This window comes from Erithacus rubecula (genome assembly GCF_903797595.1).
Source record: "Erithacus rubecula genome assembly, chromosome: 10".
NCBI lineage: Eukaryota > Metazoa > Chordata > Aves > Passeriformes > Muscicapidae > Erithacus > Erithacus rubecula.
This window is the reverse complement of record NC_136662.1, coordinates 19,958,780-19,979,883: the sequence shown is the minus strand read 5'-3', so window position 1 is coordinate 19,979,883 and position 21,104 is coordinate 19,958,780. Positions and strand designations below refer to the sequence as shown.

At 44.9% G+C, this 21,104-nt stretch overlaps 1 protein-coding gene across 1 annotated transcript in view; it reads left to right on the top strand.

The window, feature by feature from the left end:
- Positions 1-17,548: 17,548 nt before the first annotated feature.
- TRABD2B (TraB domain containing 2B) overlaps positions 17,549-21,104 on the top strand; it is a 260,817-nt gene continuing 257,261 nt past the window's right edge. Inside the window, exons 1-2 of the mRNA XM_079314550.1 lie at positions 17,549-18,013; positions 18,411-18,971. Of these exons, the coding sequence (XP_079170676.1) occupies positions 17,906-18,013; positions 18,411-18,971 (669 nt within the window). The 5' untranslated portion in view covers positions 17,549-17,905. The remainder of the gene's footprint in view (positions 18,014-18,410; positions 18,972-21,104) is intronic.

The following is a 21,104-nucleotide window of genomic DNA, read 5'->3' as shown; positions in this document are numbered from 1 at the left end:
CCAGTTCCCCCTCCACACAGTACAGAAATGGACACTGCAAATTTCTGTCTGAGGCCAGCCTTGGCAAAGGAGCCAACGAGAAGAGAAACAGCCTGTGCTCTAATAAGTAAAATATTTATGTCTTGCTTTGGCTAACATACCCTCTTTCAATAAAATATTTTTCCCATGAGGAGTTCTATGAAAGGGAGGGGGTTTCTTTATTATGTCCTCGAATAATTCTTTTCTGCTCCCCTTCAAAAGCCTCAAAATCAAAGGACACTGTGCTCTGAAGCTTTTTGTTGACATTCTTGACTTTGTTATCGTTAGTTATTACAACTATTATATTGATTTCCATTACAAGCTCTCAGGAGGCCCTGGCTAATCAGCACCCCATTCCAGGAAAGGCTCTGACAAATCTCTCACAGCATATGCATACACAAAGCTTGTAGTCTACAAAGACCAGCTAAACAGACTGTTAACACATTCCCATGCCAGGGAACTGCAGCATGGAAAATGCCAGCAGTTCAGCAACAGCGCTGCAGAGCCCAGGACAGAAGGGAACAAAGCTCTTAACTGGCACTGGTCACTTCTCACTGTGTCTCAGGTGACCACTCTGACACGAGGAGATCTTCAAGAGACTCTCCACTTACAGGAGAGCCATCAATGCCTTCTGCACTTTAGCTCGCAGCTCACCTCACAGCCAAACACTGCCCCAGCTTTCCAGCTCCCACAGTAATTTGTGTGATTTAGGGCAGGTCCAAGTTCAGGTTCAGGGCCACTGGTCTGACCTATTTCTGGTCACATCATCTCCAGCACTCTGCAGTGCAGGTGACAAAATCACTCCTGGCAACTGCTCTCTCTCACTAGTGTTATATTACAGATGCTTTTGGCCTATCCCAGTTTCTTGTATAATCTCCCTTAGTCAAGGCAGGAGACAGAACTGTACCCACCCAGCTGAGAAGGATGACTCTCAGTTTTGATGGAGCAAGAACTTACCCCAGGAAGCTACATGTAGACAGTAAAATTTCAATTCTTATAAAGATGTGCCTATCCGCTTAGAAAAGCTGGGCTGTCATTAACCACAAGACACATCCTGATCCATTTGAAGTTCCTCCCCTCAGTTTTGCTGGCAGGAGTTTAATGTGAAGGGAGGGAGCAGCCACCTCTGCTGTTGTAGAGATCCCTCCCCCTCAGACTGCTTTTTGCTCACTGCTAACCTGCATTTGAGACCAACCTCGCATGCACTTACAAGTCATTCCTTGCCATGTATCCCTGGAACACAAAGCTTTGTTTATATGCTTACAATACCTTTGTGTCAATGAAGGAAGGTGTGTCCTTGGAGTGAAAACTCCTTTTCTTTACCTGCCTGACCTTCTTTACAAAGATCCTCTCCCATACCCCTGAGTTGCCAGTCCAGGAGCACAGCTGGGATTTGAGCTGGCCCTTCTTAGATCCTCAAAAGTATGTACGTGACAGAGCTACTAGAAATGCCTCAACTTTGAAAAAGGTTTTAGTGGTGACTCTCTTTATTATATTCCAGGGAACCCAGCTCAGTCATAAATCCCTAGTAACCTGCCTACATCATGTTTTTGTGATGGAAACCTATCTACCAGCTCTCAGATGGTGGAACACTGCAGATGTCACTTCAGATCTCTGAATTAATTATCTCCAAGCTAAGTGCTCTGCTTAAGGGTTTTCTTATGGCTCTGCAGACTCACTCGGCCTCTCCTTCTCAGTTACCACCCTCCCAGAAACTGTGGTTTGGTGGGGAGAAGAAGAAACAAGAAAAAACGACCCCAGGCAGTTACCTCTTAAAGAAACACAAGAGGAAAAGTCCCATGGATACCAATAGCAAAAACACACACAATCTGGAAGGAAGAAAGAAAAGAAAACCCTATTTGGGATTTTAAAAGAAAAGTTGAGCATGCACACACAATACCCTTTGGCAAAGGAGCCCAAGCTGGAAAAAGTTGCAGCTCCAACATGCTGTGCTCAGAGAAGGTGTTAATGGTCCAGCCATCCTGTGTTATTACACACAAACAGGAGAGGCCCTGCAGAACTGTAGGGGTCTTTTTAGATCCCCGCCCAGATGGAAAGAGCAAGAGAGAGTTATGTAGGATTAACACAGGAGGAGAGGAAGGAAAGAGGTGAAGGAAAGGTAATGTCCCCAGCACTGCAGCTCTGAGCTATCAAGGCAGGTCTGCTGTCTCACACATTGAAATGGGGATGCCCCCCCTTCCACACCTCAGCCTCTGCTCCATGCACTCACTGCAGGATGCTGGGGATTCCCTCCTCTCTGGGACTCCAGGCCAGAGCTGTGATTTAATGACCAGTCCCAAACTCCTTTCAACTCGCAGTAGGAGTCAGAGGTTTCAGGCACTTCGTCTGCCTGGGAGGAACATCCAAGATGTGTTTGCAGCTGATGTCTGTAGCTGTGGTCTCTTCTTGATAGCATCACAGATATCGATGGCTCTAGTGCTCGAGGGAAGAAATATTTGAAAGGCTGTGACACTGGCCTATGTATGTTTGCTTAGTGAGAGCTGATGAAATCTTCACCCAAGTGTCAACCTTCCTGGCCCCACAACCATACACCAAAATCTTGATGTGGCTATAACATCCCAGGCACAAAGCTCTGGGTGATAGCCAGGAGTGTGTGTGCTTCTGATCTGGGAATTTACATGCAGCATGGAAGGTGTGGTGTCTTCCCCAAAACCTGCCACAAACACAACGGGATACCTGAGGGCTGCTTCACTTGTCCAGGGATGCTGCAACAAAATTTCATATCCAGAAAAAAGGTTTGATCATATCCAAAGCTAAAGCTTTACATGTATCAATATTGAGGGTAGAGCCATTATTAGACTGCACAGGACCACAGGGGGAGGCTGATTCTTCAATGTGCAAATGTTTTAATAAATAATGAAGTTTTCTAAATCAGCCATAAATTAGACAGGCATAGCTGAAGGAGAAACTCTATGAAGTTCTGCAGGCTAACCTCTAGAATAGCCAATTGTGACAGCATAGAAGACTCATGAAACTCTTCTGCAACAAGAACCAGATGCTATGAAAGGTGAGTAATAATCAGAAGAAAATGCTGCTAAAAATCAAACCATAAACTGAATTTCTGGAGACTCCAGTACTGGCTTTCACATTTGTAGACATGATTCACTGTCATCATCTTTATAAGAATTCTTCTTAGAAAAGTTTGGAGACCATTTTGACTGGTCTGTGGAGGGACAAGTTCAGAGTTACAATCAGCTGCACACTACTAGGCAAAGTGCTGGACTGTTGAACTCAAGCACAATTTTCCTGTGGATTAGATCAAATTCCTGCTGTAGGAAAAACTATTAGAGCTTCCATTCTGTTTTTACTTCTGAGAGCTTAACACACGTTACTGACTTCAACCAAGTGATTTCCAACATATACCTGTGAGAATGCAGGATCAAACCACAATGTGTTATGTTTCAAAATATTTTTTCACAATAAGTTGGTTAAGTGAACTCACTTTTCACCCCTAGAGAACTGAATGTAATGAGATCACACAGAGAAAGGATATGGAGTTTCACACTAATCTCCAGGAGACAACATGCCATATCCAAAAATCCTTGCTCAAATCAGTAGTACTTCCAGTTGTGGAGCAATACCATCTGTGGAGATAATTTGAAGGAAGCAGAGAGGTCAGAATTTCAACTGTCACGTGAGGATTTCAAGTGTACATGTCAGGGATATTGGGAGGATGTGTTTGCTCCCAGCTTATGAAATTCTTCAGCCTATGTTTTACTAAAGCTTCCTTTACCTGTCTTGTGAGTATCTGTGATATTTTTTATATTGTAGGGTTTTTTCTTTTTTCTCTACAAGCACTTAGAATATACAAAATTCTTTGAAATCATTAAGAAAAAATTGTTCCCTGTCAGGGTGGCGAGACACTGACACAGGTTGTCTGGAGAAGCTGTGGGTGCCCCATCCCTGGAAGTGCTCAAGGCCAAGGATGGGACTTTGAAAAACTCAGTCTAGTGGAAGGTAGCAGTGGGGCTGGAACAAGATGATCTTTAAGGTTCCTTCCAATGCAAATGGATTTATGATTCTATGGTTTTCTAATAGGGGTAACCTCAAAACCTGTCACGACAGCAGAACAACATTCGCTATCTTACTGTGGATAAACCTGCTGTGAGTTTTCCTTTAGCAACACTAAACAGCATGACAGGTTGAATTCAGCATTAGCTAGATGAGTTCTGAACTCTATTGCTACAAGGAAATGAGAATTGAAAAAGACATTCTACTCTCATAAAATCACATTGCACTAATCCCAGTCCAACATTCAAGCTAACAATTCTGTGAGGGGAAATGTTTGTCCCTGCCCTCTCTGCATCACTCCAAGATTTAACTGGTGTGTTTAATCCTTCATTTTCAATGCAAACATTTCAAATTCTAGGGGCAAATTCATGCTGTTTGTCAGTTCTAATTAAATTACATGCTTTATTTTTTTAATTAAATAGCCTAAAAGGAAATAAACTGCAAGAAATACTCCAACAAATTATTTAGAAGTATTTCATATGTATCTAAGAAGAAAGCCAAATATAAATTGACAGCTAAGTGCAAGAGAACTTCAATCTGGGTTTTATTGCAATAACAAAAGTGCATATTTAAAAGCCTTCACACAGAGCATCTATTCAGAAACAAGCCTGAAGACAGTAAGGGAATTAAAAAGAGGATAATGTTTTGAATTAATCTAGAACATTTTTGTGGATTAGTTTACAAGCACAGAATGCCTCAGGGGCCTAGGGAGAGAGCAGAGCACTGAAGTCAGAGGGATCTGTCTTTTTCCTGTTGCTGGTGATTAGTTCATATCTCTTTGACACCATGTTTACAAGCCCCTAATTGCCTCATTAATACCTCATTATTACTTAGAAAGTGAAGAAGCTTTTAGCTTTGAAGCTGCTTTGCTGCACTTGAAGGCAAATATACGGTGAATTTTGAATGTGTTGGTACTAATTAAAGTTGAAGTCTGTTTCCTGTTGCTTGTGGGTGGGTGTTAATGGCTTCAAACAAAAAATTAGGCTTCAATTTATATTACTCCCCTTAACTTACACACACAGGAATAAGTGCAAGCAAGAAACCCACTTCTGCAGACTGGATTTACGAAGGGACACAGACCCACAGGTCCATTTTCTTTCATGCTTTTTCAGTGTGAACCACACTCTGTGAAGGTTCTTTCACTATTAGAGTGTCTGGATCAGACTGATGCTGGCCAGTTCAGTCCACACAGATCCAGCACGTGCCTTCCCACACTGCCACACATGGACATGGCCCCATATTCTCCTTTTGCACCAGCACCTGAGAGGAAAGCCATGTCATCACCATGTAAAATTGCCTTGGGTCTATCTGTCTCCTACTCTGCATGGACATGTTTCCAGGTCACCCTGGAAAAGTTTGCTTCACAGCCAAACTAAAATCAGGCACACGATATTGTGATTTTTCACTTCCAATCACATGCACATATTTCATAAATAGATATGTATACATTAATAAAAACATACATGTGCATATATACATAACAACACATGGCATCTCGCTGCATCCAGTAAGCACATTCTTCCTGAAATGTGTTGGATGCTGAGACCTTTGGAAAGGGTTCCACTTTTCAAACGACTGTGCACAACTGTTTCAATAGAGCCAGTGACCGTGATTATGGTTACTGGATTATCATATAAATGAATAAATGAGATGTTTAGAACCTCATTTGGGCTGTAGAGATGCACTGCCTGATAATGTTTCAAGGAATTTTCTTCCAGACAGAAGACAGACAAAGCAGACATTAACCACAACAAAATCAATTCCATGGGAATTTTTTAAGAGAAATGTGCTTTCTTTAATTTAGCTTGCTTTCAGGGGATGTAGTGAATGGAGAAAGGGGTAATGGAGAAGGAAAAGATGCCCATTTTTGGTAAAAGCATTCAGTTTCTTAATAAGAATTTTGGATGAGAAAAACAGTGAAAAAGTGTCTTTGCTGAAAGCAAATGGAAAACCCTACACAGACTGGAAGATTTGGATACAAAAATAAAATGTTTTCCATACAAACTAAATTCCCAAAGAGGCATTTTTCACCAGCATTGTTTTTCAGTGGTAGGGGCTGGGGGTGGGCACAGAAATAAAGCAAATCTAGAAGGCTGAACATTCCTTGATGAAGGAGTCAGGATTTGGCTGAGAGTCCCCCAGACTCAGGGCTTAGCTCAGGCTGCTCAGAGTCACCGGTGATTAACTGGCCTTGTCACAGACCCAGGACAGCAGGTCTTGGCTTACCATGAGCACTCCTAAGGCAGAGCTCAGAACAACTCAGCTTTTCATGTTCTTCTCATACTTTGCATTTCCTCTAAGAGGAGGCAAATTGATAAAATTCTGACTTTGTTTGATTTCTGCATTAAAAATGCCAATAGCATTAAATTACACATGTAGCTTGACATCACCCCTTTCCATACATGACTGTAAAGAATACACATATAAAACAAAATTTACCTAATATCATTGGACAGAAACCCAGTGTAAAATATGGATAAGGAAGGAACCCGCTCCTCCTGCGTTATATTTACAGTGTCTTTGATTTATATCAAACATTTTTGAAAAGTATTAAAACAAAAATAATTAAGGCAAGCCAAATCCTTTCCTTGCCAGCACGCAAAGCTCGTCCGACTGGACATATTGAGGCTATCAATTGGTGGTGTGTATTTATAACCCAGTGCTCAGACAACTTGGAACGACAAATGCAAACAGCCACAAAGAAGTTACTTTGTGCGCTTGGCACAAACAAATCCCTGAGATGAAAAGCAGCCTGGCGTTTATTTTGGGCCAAGCTTCCTCATCTGACGATCCACGACGTGGCACGGAAAGGGCAGTGTTACCAAAGGACACAAAGCACATGGAGATGCATCATTAGAGCAAACACAGGCCAGGGTGCCAGATTTTGTTATTCTTGCTTCTTCCTTCCCAGAATGGATGTCACTTTCCCTCCGTTCTTCTCCTCAAAGCACACTGGTTTGGAGCTTGGTTGTTTGTTGTTTGTTTTTTTTTTTTAAGGACCAGGCTTGTCGGCACAGCCTGAAAAGCTCTTAGAGCTATAATTTAAAACTGAATTGTGTTGATTGAAAACACGGCAAGCATCTGACTGCAGACATGTCTGAAGACTTCCACATGCGTAGTCAAATGAGGACTGGTGAGGACATGGTGGGATTTCCAGCAATATTAAAGCAAGCTTTGCAGGCACACCATCCCCACTCTGCCCTAGCAGGCAGCCTGGGAAATGCCCATCTAGAGATGTGGGGGATTCCCTTAACTACTGAGCCACAAAGATCTGAGCTGTGCAAGCAAGCAAGACACTGCCAATCATTCTTGGGAGAATTCTCAGAACAGAGAATTTAAATCCAAGACTAGAGGAAGAAACCTCAGTGGGTCCAGGCTGGTTTGATACTGATACCTCATTTATCCTCCAACATGACTGAATCACAGGAGAAGCAATGGAGGAGAACAGAGTGTTTACCCAGTGAACACAGGGCTTCCTGGGGGGACAGCACAGTGCCTTTTGTGGAAAGATGGCTGAGAGAACGGCAGCAAGGACACAGCTACCAGAGGATGATGGAGACCTGGGGCAGTTAGGCTTAGGAACGAAGGTGCTGTTCCAGTTCAAAGGGAGTATCTTGCCATTTTCCATGGCTCCTTCAGGGGAAGATCTGGTCAGGCTTCCAGACCTTACCTCCATGGGCAGACACGGACACTGAGCCTTGAGTCACATTGTCCCATGCATGGATAATGGGAGCCTGGATGTTTGATCCTACAATGCCTTCATTCTTCTCATACCTGCATCCTTTTAAGATATGTCACAGAGCTAAAAGCATGAGAAAGCCTTAATAAAGTTTTAAACTTCTGACAACACTCAGGCTTTAAAAGGAGGGTCATAGGTGATTTGGGGGATTTTTCTCTCATTTCACTTAAGAAAAGGATTTCTCACAGCTCTTTAAACACCAGAATAGATATGCATATATTTTTCAGTATATGGATTCAAATCCTTGGTTTCTTTGGCAAAAGGCCATATAAATTCTCATGGATTTGTTATTGCCTGCTACAAATTTACTACTCAGAAAGAATAATATTTCATTTGCTTTATCGTCTGTGCCTCTAAAGAAGGTGAAAATAGATTTAAGTCTTTCATTGAGCATCTTGATGAGGGCAGAGAAGGAACATAAAAAGAAGCCAAAAGGACACTTAAAGAATTGATATAAGGCTCCATCAGCTATAATTCAGTTGATAAACTTAGGTCTCCTTTGCAATGAATTACAATGTCAAGAGATTTGTTCTGTAAATTCTGTCCAGAACTTGGCAACACCATTCCTAAAAAAAAGAAAGCAAACTCTCAGGGGACTAGAGCAATACTTTCCATCTGAATAAGCAGAGTTTGATCTTTCTCATGTTTGCTTTTAGATGTTTCCTATTTCACACAGATGAATAGGGGCTGTAGAGACAGTTTGCCAGCACAGGTAGGAGCAGGACCTCAAAACTCTTCAGTTTGCAGATTTGTGGGTATATGCACAGTTTCACAAAGTTAAATCCATCAAGCCAAAGCCACTTCCTTGGCAGCTCTACCTATTCCATGACTCTTTACTATCTTCACAGTGACCTCATTCAGACAGGACACTGCAGGGATCTTACCTCCCTCTATCAGCCCCCACATGAGGTAGACTTGGGATTCAGAGAGCAGGACCTGGACTTCAGCAGTGGCAGAGATCCAAGTATGTGGAAAAGTGTGCTTGGTTTTTTGTGACAGTGTAGAGTGACATCAAAGAGTCACGCTGTTTGCACTCTGGAGCTTCTCCAAAACTTATGTTCAGACCCAGACTTGCTTCCATTTATCAAACTTTCTTAGCCTGAAGAGTCTGACCATGTGGTTACCACCATATTAGCATCTGAGATATTCAGTTTATGCTACTGAACAAATTTATGACTTGAAAGCCTGATCCTTGTCACTGGGGATTCAAGATGTGGACAGATGAAGCAATTTGCTCAGAGTCAAAAAGAGGATGGGTTACAAGGTTGAGGACTGAAGCAGAACCCCTGAGTCCCACGTTGTTGGCCAGTGCCCAGGGGATCCCTTCTCCTTTCCAGGGATTGAAAGATCAGTGAATTGCTCTCTAAATGCTTCCAATGGGAGCTCTCCAAAACACAGCAAATGGGATTTTTCACACTTTGACTAATGAAAGCTTGGCACATGGCATGACAAATGAAATCGTTGCTGCCAGCATTACAGATATATATAAAATGATGTTTATTTCTACAGGGTTTGTGAATAAGCAAGACATTTTCCACCCATGAAAGGCAGTTTCTATGTGCATGTGTAAGTTAGCAACAACAACAAAAAGTGTGACTGATGATCCCAATGAACATCATCCCAATGAGATTTAAATAGTCGTAACTTTTTGCTTCTCAAAAAAAACCTCTCTTTTTACTTCACCCTACAAACTTCTAGGTTTATTGTGGTTATATTTCACTGCTCTTGACAGAAATACAGACATAATTCATCCTTTTGTTTCATGTTTAAAGACTAGTTATCATCACAGGGCTAGGCATGTATACAGAGATGCAACAAGATGTTCTCAGAAAGCACAGTGCCTGCAAGATCTACTTCCACATGAAAACAAGGCTATTTTCTAACAAGGGAAGACAGCTCATTCTTCTTGCCAAGTTATCACATTTCTTTTATTTGATGCTTTTCCCCCCTGCTTTCTTGGTACTTTCCACGTGACCAGTGCTAACAAAAGGAGAGACTAGTTCTGAACTCCTCATGCAGGCAGACTAAAAGTGATTAGACATAAACTGGGACTGACCAACATGCACTACAGACACACTTCCAAAACAGCTTTCTCTCTTTGTCTGCTCAAACTGTTTGGAAAAGAATGCACTGAAAAATGCAGTAACAGTAACTTCTGTGATAAACTGATAATGGGATCCTACTAACTAAATAAAAGATGACCTGGCCATAGCCTTCCAGATCACAGCAAACTTGATATCCCTAGGACAGCTCAGCAGAGCCCTTGTAGGCATTTCAGGGACTTGCCATAGTGTGAAATGTTTATTTTTTCTCAAGTCCAAAAGGATTACTGGAACTATTTTAAATTTGATTCAAAGAAACAACAGAAGAGCTTTACAGTTCTACAATAATCAGAATATATGTAAGAAGAGATAGGTAAGTTGTGATATGCCTTAGCACAGCAGAGCATCAGGTTTTATTCGATTAATTCTCTACAGCTTGCAATGGATATACACAGTGTGAGTTCAAGGCAGAAGTAGCTTCAAAGTATGGGCTGAGTATCACAGATACAAACATGCACAGCTGGATCTCAAATATATAAGCAATTTTGACTTGCACATGAGGAAGGAAAAGGGAAGATTACTATGATCTGAAATGTCAAAGCTTCTTCCACATGATTAAGTGCATTTACATGTTCTACTGAAACCAGCAAAAGTTGTTTCCAGGCAACAGAAAGAAATGAGTAAGACTCAGCATCAGCTTTGTGGCTGTACAACATACACACGCACTGCTCCTCACCTGAGAGTTCCTGAAAGCAGGACAAAATCATGATTTGGACAGAGAACTGGCAGTGTTACAAGAAAATTACAGGTACTGAAAAAGTTCCCTGTCATTTTCCTCCTGGAGGAGAGGACAAGGTATCCCTTGTCCCAGCACAGAGATGGTTTGGATTCCCTTCTAACAACCACATCCAAATTTCTCATAAAAGGAGGCAGCCAGATTTCTCCTGCAGCAGGTGCTCTAGGCACACACTGGCTGTAGCATCCCCAGTCGCTCATTTATCAGGAAACACCATCACAAGCTGTGTTGAAATCCAGAGAGAAGACTATCCCTGTGATGACCCTGCAAAAACATTGCTGCAGTGCTGGCATGAACTTTGAGCCTCAGGGTCTCTCAGCACCACTAGCAGTAAGGCAGAGTCCTGCTCTTTAGCCTTACTTAGAAGTAATTTTATAACTTTGCAGGCAAATTTGTCATTTACCCTTTTTAATGGACTCAGGATGACTTGGAAGGTCCCACCAAGTATTTGCACACTGGTCCAGCAGAGCAGTGGCTTTGTGCTGGCTTGTATTAAAAACCAGCAATGCAAGTGACCTGAAGTAAAAGAACGGATGGCACAGGATGGATGAAATGAGGTCAATATTACAGAGTGTTACCCTCAGCCTTCACTCCTAAGTGAGAAGAACATCTGGTTGGGATAGTGGAGGTCCACCCAGCTCTGGCCAGCCTAGATGAGATCCCTTCCAAACCTACTTGTCTAAGATTCATGAAATCAAATATACACACTCATATGGCATTCTGAAATTAGGGAAGTTTAGATCCTGGCCAATTTCTATTGTTAAGCTCACAAAACACTGTGATAAATAATGGAAAATGCTTCAGCTGCTATTTATTTGGGGCACTTTTACCATGTGACATCAAAAAATATTCCATGGTGGAATTTATTAACATAAAAATGGACTCAGTGAGAATTTGTGATCTATTAAACTTCCAGCTAACTAGACTTTTGGTTATCCAATCAACAGATGGTGTTTTTCTGAACTGGTTATGTTGATTCACAGCACTGAAGTGGTTACTGGAAAAAGGGACCTCAAGTTTAATAAGGAGCAGGCCCACACACGCGCAACAAATGTGAGCCATATTCTACCAGCTACAAAAGAAAAAAAGCAGCAGTTTTTACACCAAATTACCAAAATACTGGCACATTTTGCATGTCTATTATGTGTTCCAAGCCACTGGAATAGGAATGCTGTCGCCAAATGAGCTACATCAGACATACACACAACATTATTGGATTTGCTAGGAACATTCTGCTCCAGGTTAGGCCAAAGACACAGAGATTCTCTTTCAGAAGTGCCCCTTTGGAGGACAGTTTAGCTGCCTCATAATAGAGACTCATCCGCTTAAAAAACCCTCTGAGGTTTCTCATTAATAAATGCCAATGAACACAATATGATACACAGGTTGTATAAATCAATGGCAATCTAGAAACCAGGAAAAGAAAATAGAGTGAATAACAATAAAGAGTGGAGCATTCAGAGGACTCTTGAGCAGCTGAACTCACAATCATTCTCCAAACATGAAAGAGGCTTCAACTGTTTATGAAATTAAGTGGAGCTTCTGGAACTGAACAGTGAACTATGTTGAACAGGAAGAAATCTCTTTGCTTATTAAGCCTCAAGGAGGTAATCTGTAGTGCTATGGAAACAGCTACAGCCTTTTCTATGCAGCAGGGAGATTATTTCTGTTCAGCTGGATGAGCTGCTTTCAGATCTTTTTTTCACAATCTTTCTGATTTAATATGCTAAAGGAATGGAACAGCAGTGTTGTGCTTCAGGTGCAGACAGAAGATCTTGAAAGGACAAGCTCTATCATACTTGTGGTAAGACATCAGAGAAGGACAGGTTTCTGCCTCCACAGGCTAAAATTCAGAATATTTTTGAGGGGAAGGGAAAAAGGACTGAAAAGCATATAAGGGAGCATTAATAGCACTCACCTATCCCATCATCTTGTGTGTGTATGCATATATATATATATATATATATATATATATATATACCTACATATGAATGCACTAATATACATAAACACACACACATAGCTACATACATTTTCTTAGAGGTGTGCATAGGTAATAATATAGACACACACAAGCGCAGACTAAACTTTATACAGAGGGAGAATGCATTCCAGAGTCTGACACTGGGAAAGGTTTTCTTCAGCTATTTACACGCCTAGTCTCAGGCAGGATGTGGTCTGTCATTGCAGAGGCCACAGCACAAGGTGAGACTTTGCAAAATGTAATACAAGCTATTAATGCTGGTTGGTCTGCAAAATTCATACCTCGTTCTTAGAAGGGAGGATGTCAGGACTGAGAGGGGATTTTCTTCAAGAACTAGACTGGTTGTTTTTGCTACACTGAGACAAAAGACACTGAATTGGACACAGAAGGGCAAACAGGCAAGAAAATGTAAGATCAGCTACAGTGACTACATTTTATTGCTTGCAACACACATGAAAATAAAGATGTGAAACACTGAAACAGTCATGGTAATTCAGCAGTTTCAGTGTGGCAGCCTTAAATAGTCAGCTTGTTCATCTGACAACTGCATGTTTCAAATCATGAACTTCACGACCGAGCAACAATGTTTTATGTGACTACAACATCAAAATCAATCTTCTGCAGGAAAATCTATTTGCCAGACACATCACAGCACAGGTGTCACAGCAAATAACAAGTCATGGCATGACAGCTAGCGGTGCAACTGCTTTAGGCTTAATACTGTTTTGAGTCCAGGACAGCTACAGGGAATGCCACCTGTGTACAAGAGCAAAGAAATCTAATTAGCATCTTTAATTGAACTTCAGCAGGATGATCTAACATTGAAATGAACCCTGTTCAGAGTGGTTGGACCAGAAACCTCAGGAAGTTCTTCCAACCTAAATTGTTCTGTGATCTCTAGCATACAAGAAGATTGAATCTGCCATCTCTGGCAGGAACAGAAGACACCTTCAGCTTTGTTAATGGAAAAAATAAAAGCTGGGTTCTTACTCTTCCAGTTTTGACACAGGACAGGTTTGGAGAGAGCCACTGACTTACAGAATTGCTTACTGCAAGAAGGCTTTAAGAAATGTAGAGACTGAAATCCATTGGGTGCCTTCAAATGAAAATACACCATGGTGGAGATAGGGAAATACTGCTACATCACAGCCCAAGAAAACGGTGTTTTTCCTGTGAAGAAGGTGAGCAGAGAACACGTTCTTTAAAAAAATGTTACACTTCAGCATGCAAATACTGATCCCTCACAAGCTGTTTTCTCTGAGACCTAATAATCTTCTTTACCTGTTGGAAACTCACTGCAATTACAAGTTCCAATGCAAGCTTCTCATTAGCAAAGAAATCTACCCTCTATTCCATGGGGTTTTGTTTTACCTCATTAAAGATATTGTTAATTCCTCAACAAATATTTTTTATACCCACACGGACTCCTTATTGAATCTGGCTGTCTTCACTTCCTGCTTTAGCACAACTCACTTGGTAAGTTGCTGCCTCACTGCACCCCAAAAGTGGTTGCCTTTAAGTGGTTGGTGAAGTGATTAATATTTATTTAGTGAGGTTCTTTGAAAATGATACATGACATAAATAACAGCTATAACTATTTATTATGCTTCCACAAAAATAATACAGCTTTTGTAAGATTAAAAGCCAATTCTCCATTAATTTTCGTAAAATTTGTTAAACCAAACTAATGTAGCCTTCCATTTGCAGCTTAGCCCTCTTTTCTCTTGACAGTTTTTAATAGTCAGTATTTTCCATCTGATTACTTCTAATCACACTGTTATACTGCTTTTACAGCCTTGGGCTTGATTACAAAGCTTCTCTGTTCCTCCACATAGGCACAAAACAGTAGCAGGTAGGGAGCAATACACATTTTCCAAAGATCAGCACCATTATTTAATGTTGTTGTAAATATTTACTTTAGACGCAGGCTAAATGTTACTTAAGATTTGCTCTAAACTGCTGTGTTTAAAAGTAAAAAATCATGAGGACATATGGAACTCATCTGAAGGAGAAAAAAAAAGGTTACGATTTCTCAAAAGAATTAATTTCTTTACTGTTACCAAAGAGTTGCCTTCATAAAACTTGTGGCATGCTTTTGTATCTTAGGTGGACCATCATGACACACATCATGTGGTTTTTGTGGTCTCCTCTTCCTACTGCCTGAAGCTCTGGCTGCAGTTTCCCCAACCTGACTGTCCCACCAAATCCATACACACCCTCATCGTGCTCCCACTGGGATTTCTGTTCCTGTTCTGCTCTTCTCTTCCCCCCCCCCCCCTTCTTCTTAGTCATCTTACCCACAAGCGGCATAAATCAAGGCGAGGCCATGTTTTCACAGCTAGACAGTTCTTGCAACATCAGGGCTGAGTTCAGGGAAACGGCTGGAAAACTTGCAATCCACACACACACACACACACACACACACACCTGCCTTTTGGCTCATGGAAGATGAGCACAGTGCCAAAGCTGTTTGTTTATTCTTGCCCTGGTGCTTTGATATGTACGCTATCAATGAGGGCAATCGCCTCCCTCCCAGCACAGCGCCGGCTCCGAGCAGGGCCTCACATCCTCACAGACCTCCCAGGCGTCTTCTCCAGGGCGTGAGATCCTGGGTCACGGCACTCCTGATGTCCCCACCAGCCTCCTGACGAGGCCCCTCTGTTCTCTCACGGCTTGGGAGGAGATTTGGGAAGGAGCTAGACCAAGTCAAAGCCACTAAGCCAGGCAAGTGCAGCCATGTCACTTTGGCAGTGGCACTTGCTGAATGCAAGAAGAGTTTGATCCAGGTGGAGCAAATGCAGCTCTGTGTTACAATGCTGTGACAGCATCAAGCCTGTAGCTTTGAAATGGCTTTAGGGAAAAGCAAAAGATCCTGTGTTGTGACTCTACCTAGCCCTTGTTGTGTGACATCTGCTGGGACATGGACTACACAATTTTCCTGCCCTGGACCTTCATTTCAGGTCTGGGCACAGCCAGCTATGGTGACCAGGCAGCACTCTGCACATTTGGGTTGGGCAGGCTGTGAGTATGTGATGAGGCAGATTTGGGAGAACGGCGGGGCTGCTGCAAAGAGAAAGATGCTGTGGTCACACAAAGCCAGGCCCTGCCCTCCCCGTCCTTGTGGGACTGTGCCATCACACCAGCAATGCCAGGGAAGTGAGTTGGTGGGGAGGGCACATGAACCTTAACCCACACACAGCTGCTGCCACTCCATATCCCAACAGCACGGAGCCACAGGTGGCTCCAGGCCGCCAGCACCCAGCGTGGCCGTGACTCGGATGTCTCACTTGACACAGCTGCAAAAAACCTTCTGCCTCTCTGTCCTTCACAATGTTTCCCTTATCTTAACCATACTTCTCAGGGTGCAACCAGAAAATGAAATATTTGAAATATTAAAGAACTAGAAACACAATGAGGAAAAATTAGTCCCTTACTCCACCTGATTTTTCACCTGTCTGGGAGATCTGGGAGGACAGAGGAGGATGAGTGGCATCACTTAGAAAGGAGCTGCTGGTTCCAACACTGTGGTGAGGAGCACGCTCTCCTGGCAGGAGCAGCGTGCAGGGGATGCACACACAGCGGTTCCAAAGTGCCTTCCAGGGGCCTGTGTGGCTGCTTTGGTCCATCAGTCACCACAGAACCGCTGTCCCTCACAGTCTCCAGTGCTCTCTGGAAGCCACGTTTAGATCCAGGGGGGCCTGAGTTTCTCACTGTCCAGCAAAACTCTGCTGGCTCCGTGCATCATAACAGTAATGACTGCATTTCACCACATAAATTTCAGTAGTTTTGGTCACTGTCACTGAGGAACTCCCCAGTTCTGGACAGGGTTTGCAGTCGGGAGGTGATGAAAAGCCAGCATACAGACGGGCTCTGCTGCACACAGCAGGATGAGGGCGATACCGGGCCTGGGCAGTGTCCTGCAGGCAGAATGGGCTGTGTCCGGCACCCTGACTCCATCCCAGCCCAGAACGGGTCTGGAGAGGCAGGAGTTCTGCGCAGGACGGTGGCAGGCACTGTCAGCCTGTGCTCTGCTCTGAAACTCTTTAAACAGGCAGTAAATGGTCTGAGTTGGAGCTGCTGAACTCAAACGCTTTCTGCAACGACCTCCACAGAGGGCTCCACACCCCAGGGACCCTGAAGTGCTCCCGTCACCAACAATAACCTCAGGTCGTGTTGCTGAGGCTTTTCGGTCCCAGCGCAAGCTGGATCGCTAATGGTGCATGTTTGAAAACTACACAGGTTTCCTTCCTTCCGTCCTGCCGTGAAGCCGTGAGGCGGGGGTCCCGGTAGGACAGCTGAGGTACGGGGCACGGCGCTCCCCGCGCCATGTCCTGCCGTGCCCGCCGGGCTCGGAGGGGCGGTGAGAGCCGGACATGTCCTGACCGCGCGGCGAGCGCTGAGCGGGGGCGCCCCAGGGCACCCCTCAGGGAGCGGGCTGCCCTCGGGTCCTGCCCGTGACAGCCCCCGTCGGACTGACTCTGCCAACGGAGTGAGTCTGGGGACGTGGGAAGCTCTCGGTTCCGCGCTGTCGGCGTTGAGGGCGCGGGGCGCGCCGCGCAGGTGCCGCGGGACGGGCGGGCGCCGGGGAAGCGCCGCCGCCCCTCAGCCGCGGCGCTGCTGGGGCTCCATCGCCCCCTGGCGGCGGCCGCTGGCGGCGGGAGGCGCGGGCGGGCCGGGGCGGCTGCGCGGAACTTTCCGCCGGCGCGCGGGTCCGGCCTGCGGAGCGGAGAGCGCGGAGCGGGGCCGGCTGCCGGGGCTGCCGCCTTCCGCAGGGCGCCGCGGGACCCCTTCTACACCGCCGAATTAAAGAAAAAAAACAGTCCAAAAATCTTGGTTTTAAACTTTTTTACTTTCTGGCTGCTCTCTCCCCCTTCCCTCCTCTTCCTCCCCCCCCCCGCCCCTCTCCTCCCAACCTCCTCCCGAAGCGGCGGGGCGGGAAGGAGCGTCTCCGGTCTGCAACACCAAAGCATGGCGGAGGCTGGCGATGAGAACCGTCCTCCCCAAAGCATCCAGCGCCTCTGACAAGCCCGGAGCCAGAGGGGGTGGGGGTGGGAAAGGGCGGGAGGGGGGAGAGCATGGGAGGGAGGGGGCAGCCAGTCCTTCCCCCTGCACTTGTCAGATGCAGATGGGACTGGCAAAGTTTGTTTGAATAAAAAAAAAGAGGCTAAAAAAAAAAAAAAAAAAAAAAAAAAGAGGGGGAAGAGCAGGAGGAGGGGGAGGAAAAAAAAAAAAGATCCTAGAAATCCAAAAAGGCTCATCTGGGAAGGAGAGAGAGGAGACCGAGAGGAAGCGGGATGCAACTCAACCTGACGCTGATTTGCTTCGTCTTCGGGGGGTTCCTGCCCGACGCCGCGGCCCGGCGGGAGCAGATGGACACGGGGCAGTGCGACCTGCCCCGCTCGGTGAGCCGGGCCGGGCCGGGCCGGGCCGGGGGCGCGCCGGCCCGCGGGGATGCGCGCGTGTCCGCGGGGAGCGGGCGGGCCGGGGGCGCGCGCAGGGACGGACCCCCCCGCGCCGCGCGCGCGTGGCCCCGCAGGTGTGGCGGCCCCGCGGAGCGGCCCGGGGCTGCCGCGGGGCCGGAGGGATGCGGGGCGAGCGGCGGGTCACGGCGGCACCCAGCCCCGCGCGGGCCTCATGTGCCCGTGGGCTTTGCTTGATGCGAGCCCGAGCGGGGCTTGCGCGAGGAGAGGGGGCAGCGAGCGGGACCCCCGCTCCTGCTGCCCTGCGGGCAGCCCCGAGGGTGGCATCTCTGCCTTTGTGCCCCTCCATCACTGACCGGCCCCTCTGTCCTCCCCGCAGCAAGGAGAGCTCAACTCCTTCCTCTGGACCATTCGCCGTGACCCCCCCGCTTATCTCTTCGGCACCATCCACGTGCCCTACACGCGAGTTTGGGACTTCATCCCTGACAACTCCAAGGCCGCCTTCCACGCCAGCTCCAGCGTCTACTTCGAGCTGGACCTCACGGACCCGTACACCATCTCGGGGCTGGCCAGCTGCCAGATGCTGCCCCACGGGGAGAACCTGCAGGACGTGCTGCCCCGGGAGCTGTACCGCCGCCTCAAGCGCCACCTGGACTACATCAAGCTGATGCTGCCCCACTGGATGACCCCGGACCAGCGGGGCAAAGGGCTCTATGCCGACTACCTCTTCAACGCCATCGCCGGCAACTGGGAGCGCAAGAGGCCCGTGTGGGTGATGCTGATGGTGAACTCCTTGACGGAGACGGACATCCGCTCCCGAGGGGTGCCCGTGCTCGATCTCTACCTCGCCCAGGAGGCCGAGAGGATGAAGAAGAAGACGGGTGCGGTGGAGCGGGTGGAGGAGCAGTGTCACCCGCTGAACGGGCTCAACTTCTCCCAGGTAAGGAGGCTTCTGGGCCTCTGTCTTATCCCAGGATATGGGGCCGTTCTTGCACCCCAAACCTGCTGCAGCGGGGTGGTGACTCGCGGGCCTCAGCAGCTTTTGTGTTGGCTGCCTGTTCTCCATCGCACCGATCCGTGCTGCCCGCAGAAACCCCGTGATGTGTGTGGCGAGCGCTGCACGTGTATGTGTATAATTTATTTGAGGGGCAAATGTGTGAATGTGTGTGTCTGCTTACTTGCCATTTGCAAGGGAAACTTGCATGCTTCTCGTCCTGTCCCAGAGCTGGGTAAAAAGTGATTTTGTTTGTTTGTTTGTTTGTTTGTTTTGAAGTAAAGCAGCTTTGTGGTACTTGTCAGGAAGAGGATGAAGCATGAACAATGAAAATAGAAATTTCGACATTGTTCAAATTGATTTGTGTTCATGCAAACTGTCAGTCGTCTTTTTAGTGGTCACTCCGGGTCAAAACAAAGTGGCTCATGTTGCCCTTGTACTGGGGGAAATTGAGTGTGCAATACACATAGGTTTATTGCATTTCAGAGCAGGTAAATTTCAGCAAACATAAAAGGATGTCAGTTAAGAAACAAAAGTTATTGGTGTAACTGGACTCCGGAATTCTTTCAATGGATTTAGCTTTACACAACTAAATACTAAGCCATGAGATCTATTTCATTTCAGTGGATTAATCAGGAACACAGTAACAGCTATTGACTTTGCTTTGTGGAACTGTTTATGTGAAATGAGATTTACTAGATATTGAGGAAATGAATGTGTGTGGAAGAAAACAAATAATCCAGGGGAGATTTAAGATGGTGTCAGTTACTGCTATGATATTTCATTTTTAACCTGCTTTTTGTCATTAGTTTTGGATCAGTCTGTTTACAGCCTTATCTTACTGTCCTTCTTTGACCAAAAAAGTTCTTGGTGGTGGGGGAATAAGGATTAAAGGACTAATCTTGGGTATTATTAAAATGTCCTTAGAGTGCCTTCACCCTCTGCTCCCCTGAAGTCCAGTAGGAACTATTTGAAGGGGAAGAAATCTGGCTTTCACTAACATTTGCTTCATCTAATATTTCAACCAGGAGTCCTAACTGCATACAGCCTTCAGAGAAGATTTGTTGCATACACTTTTGAATGTATTTTCTTGTTTATCAACAAAAATAATTAAAACAATGCCTCTCAGGACCTATGCACTATTTTATACACATCCAAATTAAGGAATTTGTTTTACACTGTTCTGTCTGAGAGATTTAAGTGCCTATACTCTCTGTTGAACTCCTTCTTTAAGGTGAGGTAAAAATAATTAACCATTCCAGACATCCTATAGTGTTTGGTTGTATTAGGTAAAAAATGGCAGTTAGAATCAAGCACATGAAAGCACCTGGTTAAAAATATACCACTTGGAAGCCTTTTAAATGTGAATCATACTACATTTTTTCTTTCTAGAGAAAGTGAGCAACAGAGAAAGAAAAAGGGACAGAGTACAAAACTCACTGCTGGTTTTAACCATAATTGTTTCCCTGTCCAACTTTTAAATAGAAGCAAAAATTTCCCATTCATTTTGATCCAAAAATAATCTAAAAAGGAACAGTAAAGGTATTACTGCTGTTGGCAAGCAAAGGACAGTCATTTATGCAAAACATTTGTGCTGATTAAAAGAATACATTCCATTTTAATTGTTAGAGAGAATTGACAAAGTTGCTGAAATAGATCAATGTACAGGAAGAATTTTCCTAGATTGAAGCTTTTTCTGGGAACAAGGCCACCAGAACAACAGGAGACAAAATTAAACAAAACAAACCAGATATTTATTTTCTTGCTTCCTCTAAATTTCTATGCATCCTGACACCTGGCTAGTTGTTTAACAATAGTAATTTGTAATGTTATCACACCGTCTGGCAGTCCTACTGCTTGGTGTATTACTGTGCTAATTTAGTGGAGTGGATTACTATTGCAAGGTTTCACCTCCCAATTCCAGGTCTTGGAGCCTTCCTTAAGCAACACATAATTAAAACACACTAAGATGGAAATCAGAAATTGAGCAGCTTTTGTCTCGCAGGGTGTTTGCACAGTTTGATGAGAACATCTGTGATAAATTATAGTCCCAAATCTGCTAAGGGCATCAGTGGTTTT